The sequence below is a fragment of the Acanthisitta chloris genome, unplaced genomic scaffold (genome assembly GCF_000695815.1).
Source record: "Acanthisitta chloris isolate BGI_N310 unplaced genomic scaffold, ASM69581v1 scaffold2362, whole genome shotgun sequence".
Lineage (NCBI taxonomy): Eukaryota > Metazoa > Chordata > Aves > Passeriformes > Acanthisittidae > Acanthisitta > Acanthisitta chloris.
In genome coordinates, this window is record NW_008658604.1 from 1 (window position 1) to 10,889 (window position 10,889).

The window sequence follows — 10,889 nt, forward strand, 5'->3', positions numbered from 1 at the left end:
ATAATAATAATAATAATAATAATTATAACAATAATAATTACAAATAAAAAGTCAGAAATGTTGTAGACCAAGTGGATTCTCAGTATTAAACACTAGTGCAGTTGGGGATTTCCTTTGTGCTTTCACTGTTGGCAATTGTTGAGATGCTTCCTGTGGAGGAGAAAATGGAGAAGAGAGTCAGTGCAGTGACTTCAACAGCTTGGTCTATATTGCTTCTCACTCCTTCTTAGGATGTGCTTGTGTAAGTTTAAAGACAGAAAAGGTGCTTAAAAGTAACACATCCTTTTTTGTATTTGCAATAAGCAGGGAGCATGCAGAAAACTCATTACTACAGTTCACTTGACCAGCAGAAAACTCATTAAGCTATTAGGGACACATTTTCTTGTAATCATAGCACACCAACAGTGTAAGTTTGGCTCAGCTGATTCTTCTGAGGGTTCAGGGAATTTGGTACTCCTCCACAGGAGAGGCATAGTTGTGAGCCACACCTGTTATTAACCCCTGAATACCTATTGTTGACTCCAGGTTCCTACCCTGGCTATTAAACACTGTTGGAAAAGCTTAAAAGCTGTAAGAAAAAACTCCCTGTTAATCATGTTGCAGAGATTCACTCCCTATCTCAGTGCTTCAGGCTCTATTTCTGGTTACAGTCACTGCCTCTCCTAAGACCCCAATGACCAACATCCTCCCCTAGACTGTGAAACAAAACCGAGCCGAGGTTTGTCTCTCACCCATCACCCGCGTGTCCAGCTCTTTGTCCATCAGCTCCTCAGGGTCTGTGAACTCACTCAGAGTGATTTTGGGGGCATTTTCACTTTGGCTGACAGAGCCAATCATTTCCTGCTCCTTATCATGCTGAACTTGGGCATAGATGTTAATCCAAGGGATTTTCCTGCACAGGAATGGAAAACAAGAGGTTTTATTTTGTAACACAGGGATCCTCAGCATTTCATTGATTAATCAGACAAACTAAACAGATCAATCCCAGAAATGCAGCACTGGCAGTGATGTAAAGTATGAGCTCTCAGAATGGTGAAAGCATCACAGTGATGCTCAGCTCTGAAACTGCCATTAGCATCCAGTAATTCCAATACCAGCCCAAAGCTACCCCAGATCTCAGGCCACCACTTCCATATCCCATGCACAAAGGCTCCTGCAGCCATAAACCTAAATGTTCTGGTCTTGCTCTTTTAAATGAGAAGTCATGCACACAAGTGGGCACTGCACTCAGCTCAGAGAGCAGCAATCAGCTAAGTAAAATCAGCTGCAGCAGCCAGCTCTCTCAATATTTATTATATGATGAGAGGTGCACTGGAAACCAAAAGTAAAAATCAATTTGAGTACTACTATCAACTGAAAAAAAAATTGCCAGTCTTGTTGCCATTGACAGGCCCACACTGATTCAGTAGGAATTGCCACATCAGAAAGAGTTATAAAGAATTGGTCCTGCCCCAGAGTACAGAAAGGATATGGACCTCATAACACTCATCCAAAGTTGATTTGTTACCAGTTCATTGCAAAAACCAGTTTGTTGTGCTATGGATAATTCAAGTTTGCAAGGACTTGTTTTCCCTTGTAGCTCAGGAAGCCAAGAAACAGAAGGGATTATTTCTCCTTTCTTCTTCCAAGTGAAGTTAACCTGAACTGCTAGAATGGTATCCTTGGAAGTCAGCTAGTTAGACAGATAGTTATATAGGCCTAGAGAGATAGTTACATAGCAATCCCCAGAGGAAAGCAAGTTTAAAATGAGAGAAGTGAAAAGGAATGTGTTAAGCATTGTGGGGGTTGCTAGGTTGGAACTGTGTGTAGTTGTCTGTTGGAAGGTGACTGTTTCTTCTAACAACCTTAGAAGGACTCTGTGCCATGCAGTCCACACTGCTCAAACAAGAAAAATTTGGAGAATACTTTCAGTTTCTTAAAGCACACAGGAGAGAGAAAGATGTGTTCAAAAGAAGTTACATAAAATGCTATATCTTTATGCTGATCTGTCTGATGTTGGACATGTCAGAGACTGAAAGCAGCAGAAGTTGTCTCAACACTCTTGAATTCAATAGATCTATGCCGATTTTACTTCAGTGAAGTTCTGGCCTGAAACAGGTGGGGCTATTGGCTTGATTTGGCATTCTGCTGTTTACCAGCAGAAAGCCAGGACGTATCTGGGAGGTTTAGCAGCAGTTACCAAATCTCATGATCTTCTCCCTTTCTAATGCCTTATATACCACTAGAAGGCATAAGCACTACACAGGGAACGAAAGAGAACAAACCCATTCCCATAGGATTTATGTGCCCAGAAAACATCGGGAGATGTGTCAAGATGTGGACATGGAGAGAACACACCTGGAGATACTGGAAGACTTAGTTTTGCTTCCAGCCAATGCAATGGCAGAGAAGTGATCATCTTCTGAGCTTTGAGTGGAAAGGTGAGAAAAGCTCTTTAGAACTGTGAGGCAGAGAGCCTCCAGATACTTCAGACAGTTAGAGAAAAAAACAGAAGCTGAGATGGCTGTACATATGTGCATCTATACACATATATCTATTCCTACTGTGCCTCCCAGCACAGACACAGGCGGCCACAACATCCCACTGCAAGACTCTGAGCACATACACAGGCATACACACTCCTGCACTCCTGTCCCAGGACACACACACTGACTGCCCCATTGCCTCAACGCTGCTCACCACTCGTACGCACATAGTATTGACCTGCTAGATGCTCAGTCTCCCAGCAAAGAAACAACGTTTCTACAGTTTAATTCCATACTTTTCCCTCTTCCTTCCTTTTCCACCTCGACCTCCTCAACAAGCATCTCTCTGGCAGCAGTGTTTAACATGCCTGCTGGGTCTATAAATTGATGGACTCATAATAAGAAGTCTGTGTGCAAACCAGCAAAGCACCAAATCTATGAAGTTGTAGAATTCATGCAGGCCTATGGTCTCCCCACAACCTTCCCCTGTAAGCAGTACTTCTGTAGCTACACTGGGATTACCATCAATCAAAAAAGTACACATTGCTAATGGACATGTGCATTGCTGAGAGGTAGAGGAAAGCTTTTGGTTTTGCCCCCTTTTTTCTATTAACAATTATTGTATGCTCTCACTTCTGGTCCAGTGAGCCAGAGGTTTTAGACAGAGCTGAAAAGTTGCTTTCCGTTCTGAAAAATCAAGTTGAGGACACTCTGTGTATCTTACTTAACCCTAAACTTTGTCAGTTGAATCTGGATTTGTCCTCTTTGGGACAGATGCACACAAATGCATTCTCTGGAAATAGTCCTGGGCCACTGAAGTCAATGGGAGCTTGGTAACAGGTTTCAATGTGCACAGGATCAAGCACTAGAAGCTGTGCCACTCACTGATTTTGACAATGGTTAATGCAAGAGGTTAGAAATGAGGGAAACATTAAACCTGAGACTAGAATACATGCTTGTCCTACCATTTTATTTTTAATACTGTTTGTATCACACAAACATCATTAGAGAGCACTAGCCTTATCCTGGGCTGCAGAAAATCTGGAGAGAGAAACATATAGCTGGACTCTGGACAGGAAGAGCTCTAGCTTCTCCATCTGGAGGAACTACTATGTCCAGGAAGTTTGATTTGTTGTTCTTTATTTTAAGTCAGACACAGAGTATGCTTCTAATACAATATTTTGCCACTTGGCACACAGACCATTTTATACAGTAAGTACTGTCCTGAATGCAAGGTTCCTCCTAAGGAGCTCCATCTGCCTAAAATATATTCTCATAAAGCAACCCTTCAGCAAACAGGCCATTCTTATCACATATTTTGTTTCACAGCTTGCAGCAGCCAAATGCCACAGGCCAACCTGGTCCTGCCTGCTGTCTGGAAGCAAAAGGTTTATATTAACATCTGTCAAAGTAAATCTCAGCACAGATTCCCAAAGGCATTTTCATGCTTTACACAATATTTTCTGGCTTTGAGTCTCCCACCTTTAACATAATCACAACTGTTTCTTTGCAAGACTAACCTATTCACTTTGCAAGACACAAATGAGATGCTGCTGCACTAAGGCAGCTGGCCAGGTGGATATACACTGTGTGAAGTCATCCACTATGTGGTTTTTTTTACTATGTCCCCGTTGTATCTCAGTACTCACTGAGCACAGAGGGTTCTCATTTCTGGTCTGTGGTTTGAACACATCTGCTGAAGCAGGCTACAGCTTGATTTCTGAGCTCCTGCTGAGCTTTTGGAGCACTGAATTTGTGGTGAAAGGGCCGAAGATAGTTTTCTCTCTAAGTATCAGAAAAGGCAACTATACTGTTCTAAGCCTTCAGCCAGCATAACTTGGTTTACATTTGCAATTCAGGCACAGCTCTGCCTAGATTTCCTGTAAACCACCCAGTGTCTCCTCCTCCCATCCCAAAGTTTTTCAACTTACCTCTTGAATTTGTAGATTAAAAAAACAGCCAAGCCTACAAAGACCACAGACAACAACATCAGCATTGCTGAACTGCTGTGACTCGAGCTGGAATCAACAAGGGGTGCTGCAGGGGGAAAGGCAGAGTATTACATTTGCAGGACATTACAAGTGAACACGTTAACTACCAGACAGTTGAGCTCAGCTCTGTCTTTGTCACATCTACTTTATCACCACTGCATGGTGCATGCTGTTTTCAGCAAGACCAATCAGTAGGAAACAAATTGACTCTCTTGTCCTTCAAAAGTTAAGCCTCTTTTTCAAGACAGTGCAGTCTAACATCTCTGAGTGAAAAGGCACAGCAAGCCATGCTTAGCTGAATGCCTGATCACTCCTGTGTTAACACACTGGGCTATTATTTTCAGGCTTTTCCAAGGACTGGAGTGGAAATGAATTTTATGAAGCATGGCTTAATGCATGCCTATTCCCCTTTGGAGAAGCTACCCCAGAGCACCAATGAACAGCATGACTCCCATCTTCCAAGGACATATGTTTGTCTCACATGCGACAGGGATCTAGTCTTGTGAGAAGTCTCAAGGTTCATCCCTGTAATAGGACCTTAGAAATTGTTAAATTGAGTCACTTTTCATAACATGGAGGAGCACAAAGCAATAATCCTGGACCCAAGCACCCACTACATTGTAACATTTTGGAGATTTGATCCAGCTGTCCTTGACATTTTGGATGAGCTAAATGCAGTATATTCCTAGACCTTGTTTATGCAGCTATTCCCACACACCATCTTAATGGCCTGAGTACTGTGCTAGGAATCAAGTGTCTGATGAGAAGCCTCTAATGATGTGCAAATGATTATAAGTAGCAGTTGAGTGTTTCTCATTCTGCATAAATATTTGGTTTCGGTGTTTTACTGTTCTCTATTCTTTTCCTGTCACCCTGAAGATGGGGACAAAGCCATGTAAACAGTCACTTCTGATTTCATTGCCAAATTTTCACACATAACAGTCTGATTCTACCAGTACTCTGCTACTATTACTTCGGACTCTTGTGGACAAGACTGTCATTTCATCCGAGTCAAAATACTATGGCAATGGTCCTGAAAGAAGTGCAGCACCCACACTGGAGGGAGTACAAAATAATTGCACAGTGTATGTTAAATAGAGTATCCTGCTAGAACAAAGCGACATTCTGAAACTGGACACTGCAAATATTTGTATCCCATTCCTAGTTTTGTAAATTAATTAATTCCAACCTATGCCTATTAACATCTGACTCTTATCTCCAAACAGCAGTTAGAGAACGAGGGTAAAAGGGTATTACTCCTAGGAAAGGCCATGAGCCTTGGTTTAGCCCAGTTCTTGTCTGAGAGTCTCATCTAAAAAGAAGCTGAAGCATATTGTCATGGGATGTGAATCCCAATCCTTCAGAGAGGCTATCAGCAATGGCACTTGCACAAGATCCAACATGTCAGAAAATTGCAAGGCCAGTCATAAAAAGCAAGGGCAAAAATAAATTCATCACCTCCTTTGTAGCCATCACTGTCTCATCAACAGCTGATAGCTTCACCCTAGGCTAGCTGAAATTCTCAGCAGTAGCTGACAGCTTCACACTAGGGTGATTTAAAGCAAATGGGGCGATGAAGCTTTAAGTGACTCTTCATTACTCTGTGCAAAAATGGAGATATGTAGTGTTGAAATTTAAATAGTTCTAATTTGTAGAAGTCAATATTCAGGCACATATTCCCTTTAGGAGGCCTAGATATTCTTTTTATGAGTACTTTGCCCCTTTAAAGCTTCTTAGCTAGTCATAACAGCAACAAGGATCTGATCCAATATCCATGAAAGTTAGTAATACCCACACTGGAATCCATGTGCCCAATGAGGGCTTAATAGGCACCATTCACCTGATTTTCTAAAACACTTGAAAAACACCAGTGAACTAGTTAATTAAGCCATAGGGAACTCTTAGAACATACTTTTTATACTTGCACAAACTGGAGCATGAAGATGTCCCTGATGGATTTTTTTTTAAAACACTTGCTTCTACCACAATGTCACAATATGTCCTGTGTATCCCAGTAGCACAAAGCAAACTGTGAGTGCTCTGATGTAGACTGGTTCTCCTGGAGTTGTCTGAAGCTTCAAGAGAACCACAGCCATGGGTTTGACTCCACACTCACCTAATGTTAACTGAGTAACATAGACAACGACTTCAACACCAGGCTTCAGTTCAAACTGGACCAGGTTCTGATTGAGAGCATTAAAAAGGATTTCTACCACCTGATGAAATAAGAAGAGATACAATAGTTACAATATAGAAGATAGCAAGGTATGGAGAACGTTCAGGAATACACACAGCCTATGAATGGTGCCTAACATCTCTTACTGGCTTCAGGAAGGACTGAGGAAGTGGAGAGAAATATATGTGTGCTTTAGAAGAAACTGGGTGCTATTGCATGCAAGTCTCCCTGTAGGACTTTTGAGACTTACACAGTATGTTATTAGATCTCTCCTAGGAAGCAAACCAAGAAAATTAGCAAGTTTTTTTCTTTTTTGGGGGGGGGGGCTACAGGAGGAGGGAAAATAACAAAGGATCTTTTCACTGTCCACAATACCTTGCAAGTCTGATCAAATGCACTTAGAAATCACTGACATATTTGCCTTCCATTGGTGGATAATGGAACTAAGGTGGTTCAGACTTGCACTTCTTCATTCACATTGATCTGAGTCATGTAGTTTCTCTTTAAATAGACAATTTGGAATGAGACAATCCAGATTTTAAGATTCATAGAAAATTTGCCATATTTCTCCTTCACTTAGAAGAGGAGCCTTGGACCCGGGTTTACTGGAGTTGCTGAGCTGGGAGATCAGCAACCCGGCTATGATGCACTGTTTGGTTTCCTCAGAGCACATACTGGCACACCACAGTGGAGCTGGAGTTTGTTAATGCCTGATCCCCACAGAGTAGTTCTGGTGGACATGGCAGAGCTATTGAGTACTTCTGATGATCTACTCTCCAGGGCAGAGCTCCTCAAGCAGAAGCCAAAGACAGGTGTCAAAGTTCAACTGAACAGATTATCAAATACAATCAAAGCACTAGAGCTTCAGGCCTCATGCTCAGCTAGTCAGAAACCTAATTGAGAGGTCAGTATAATATTGATTGATGGAATATTGACACAACAGCCTTGTTCGGAAGGAGTTCTAATACTGGTAGATCCTACTGGAGAGGATAGAATTGACTCCAAGAATACCCCTCCAAAAAGCCTTTCAAACCTTCCCACCTCAATGCGTATCTTCTGCACACTGACCACCATAAATTTAAGAGGCCAACTGTGCTCACTTTCTAGGACAAAGGTACTACACTGCAGAATCTGACTTTTTACTCAGTGGGTGACAAGAACTTCCACTGAATCCAGCAGTCCTCTGAATTATTTAATGTTTGATCACAGAGAAGTTACTCTTCCAAGAGTTACTTGGCAATGGGCTCACACATAACTTTCAGACAGTAAAAATGCTGTGTGCAAGAAGACTAGCTGGAGCTAAGCAGGCTTTCCAGCAGTACTTCACTCCTTTGCCTTTATAGACCTGATTTAATCACTTGGTAATTCTAATGCAAAAGCTTCAGCAGACTAGTGCTGTTGTTCCTAGCTCTTTCCTTGCCTACATATCACTGTTCCTATTCATCACTGTAATTACCTATTTATCTAAATGGATGGATATTGTAACTTCCAAATATAGTTTGCACAGGCCATTCACTGCTGCAGAAAAAAAAAAAAAAAAAAAGAGGTCTTGTTGCAGTGATATACGAGCTGAAGAGCCTGATTTATTTTTAGTAAACCTCAGTATATTATCTTGCTGCTTTGGCCTCTGTCTATTAGCATTCCTCCAGGGAGTAGAGGGAGTACATATTCAAGGTTCCTTTGGACATAACTACTGTAATAAGGACACACCACTGATTTAGGAAGAATCTCCGCTGGTGTTAGACTGTGACATATCTCAGTGAGGTATTAGAAAATCCTGGGTTTCCTCTGAAAATCATTTTCTTTAATGCCATAAACTATACTGCCACAGTCCCAGGCTCATCCGTTTACACCACACTTATTGTAAGTATTTCCGATGTTGCACAACTTAAGGGATCCATCTGCAGATGACATGACAGGAATAAGTGTTCCATGAATCCTTCTTTCCTTACTTGCTCCAGATCAGCCTCACTGCTTTTCCTCCTCTCTGTTGTGTTTTTATGGGGCAGTATGAAGAGTTCAGCAGAAGTAGGCAGCCCAGGAAACACAGCTACCAAGATCTGTTCATCAGGGATACCAGTCACCTAAAAGAAAAGTAAAAAGAAGGTCTCTAGCTGGTATTTTGTACTCATGTTTCCATTCACTATGAGAAATGGTGCTCCCATCAAATCATTATTTGCCAGTTCCATTGTAGGTGTTGTGGTCCTAATGAGCTGTTCTGCCCATTTAGTGGGTCAGAAATTGAAGTTCTGCTAAAGATACACCATACTTCCTTTCTAAAAGTAAATGTAGATTTGACAACACCCCAGACCCAAAGATCTCAACCCAAGTCCAAACCTAGCACATCTCCACATCTGAATTTTCCATATAGTCCTTCTTGCAACAAAAGAATGACCCAAAGTCAGATCCAGAGAGTGGCTCTGAGCTAATAAGGATTCAACTAACAAAGACATATGAAGAAAATTGCCTGCAGTCACTTTGTATTGTAAGGTTATAGGGATCCACATTTGTCACACATCAGTAACAATGTCACCAGTGGGAGACTTTTTACTACTGGGGCTGATCAGGAGGGCTGTGCTAGGAACCACTCAGTTTACTGAACCAAGAGTCAGTTCCACACCTGACTCTCACAACTGCCCTCAGCATGACCTGCCCACCTCCCCTCTCTCCCAGCTGAGCATTCTCAATAGGGCAGGAAGCCTCCCTTCCACCAGAAATGGTCCACTACATGAGCCTAACTCCATTAACACCCTGATCCTACCCCACGTAAGATCCATGGCCTCATTCCCAAGCTGAAATGCATCAACAGCACAGCCCATTCCTGGTGGGCTATACAAGCAAGAACTTCTACAAGGTTTCTATGTTGTCTGTAACCACTCATAGTTACAACTTCATGAATTTATTTTTTCTGCAAGCTTGACTCTGAATACATTAAAAGGGACCAATAGTTTAAAAAAAATGAACTTAGAGTTTTCTCAGGATGGAAAAACAATCAAGGAAACTCTTATAAACTGTGAATTTTGAGTGGGCTGCAGATGAAAAAAGCTGAGCAGGGATGTACTTCCCCAGTAAAAATAATCAGCCTCCATTTCTAAGAACAGCTGTAGCTGAAGTAAAAAAAAAGCAGCAAGATACATTTTTGGCAAAATGCAAAAACACAAAAGCTTGTTTAAATCTATCTCCTGATTTCACACAAAACCAAAGTCCCTGACTATTTGATATCATAAATTATTCTGTCTCCTTTCCTGCAAGAATATGAGTACTAGTTTACATACTCTAATTAATCCCAAAGGAAGATTCAGTATCTTCCACCCACAAAAGTCTCTTTTTATCCTGTATTTTAAAGGTAAGTTTATTTCCCTTCTGAATCTTCATTTTATGCCCCAGTTGGAAAGGGAGTAGAACTTTATAATGTTCAACAGTTGCTACACTTAGCTGCATGTGGAACTCCTGACTGAGAGATAAAAATATCTTCCTCATGCATCCAGCATACTACAATGTCTGTCTTCAGGGGATCAGCTGTTTAACAACACAGTACCACTAACCAAATGTTTGGAGTAAAAAATAGTAGATAGTGTCATATCAATTTGGCAAAAGAAGAATAATAATGATAATATTACAATCTAGATTTGCAAAATCCTCAGGGATATTAAAAGCTAAAAAGCACCACAGAAATATTAGTAAAAGCAATTGTAATATTTCCACAAAATTAGCAACATAGTTTGCCTCTGTAAAAAGATTCAGCATATTAAGAAGCTTTTTATTGATTTTTAATGATAGCTTCATTACTTCTGTCTTTTCCCATTCTTTTAAACTAGCATGTCAAAAAAAGTGCATGTTTTAACAGCCTAGTCAATGTTAATGTAGAAAAGGAAACAGATGCTCACCTGTGCCAGTGCTCTCTTGATGACTTTGCCAATGTCCTGTCTCCATTCAGGGATGTCAGGGTTATGATAGTCCAAGTTGGGAGAAAATGACAGGAGCTGAGATTGGAAATACTCTGAAATAGGAAAACAGTATTTACAAGAAGATTAAAAGGGCAGTGTTCAGGGTACAGAAAAGGGTGCAGAAGACAACAGGAAGACCATCATTATCTTAAAGCAAGAGAGAGAGAAAAGTCTGAAAGACAAATAAAAGACTGGTTTACACTAAGCAGGACAGAAAGCTAGCAAGGAGAGAATTCTTTTAATGGCTCTTAGAAAGGACATTTGCCCTAATGTCAACTTCTGGCTTATCCTAAAGAAATAGAAGCAGGAA

General features: G+C 41.1%; 1 protein-coding gene across 1 annotated transcript in view; it reads right to left on the minus strand.

Annotated features, from left to right (window-relative positions):
- Positions 1 to 85: 85 nt before the first annotated feature.
- The window catches only part of SORCS3 (sortilin-related VPS10 domain containing receptor 3), a 92,124-nt gene continuing 81,320 nt past the window's right edge, over positions 86 to 10,889 (minus strand). The window contains exons 18-23 of the mRNA XM_009085151.1: positions 10,520 to 10,632; positions 8,585 to 8,716; positions 6,573 to 6,672; positions 4,397 to 4,502; positions 732 to 892; positions 86 to 150 (exon numbers count right to left, since the gene is read on the minus strand). Coding sequence (XP_009083399.1) covers positions 86 to 150; positions 732 to 892; positions 4,397 to 4,502; positions 6,573 to 6,672; positions 8,585 to 8,716; positions 10,520 to 10,632 — 677 coding nt within the window. The remainder of the gene's footprint in view (positions 151 to 731; positions 893 to 4,396; positions 4,503 to 6,572; positions 6,673 to 8,584; positions 8,717 to 10,519; positions 10,633 to 10,889) is intronic.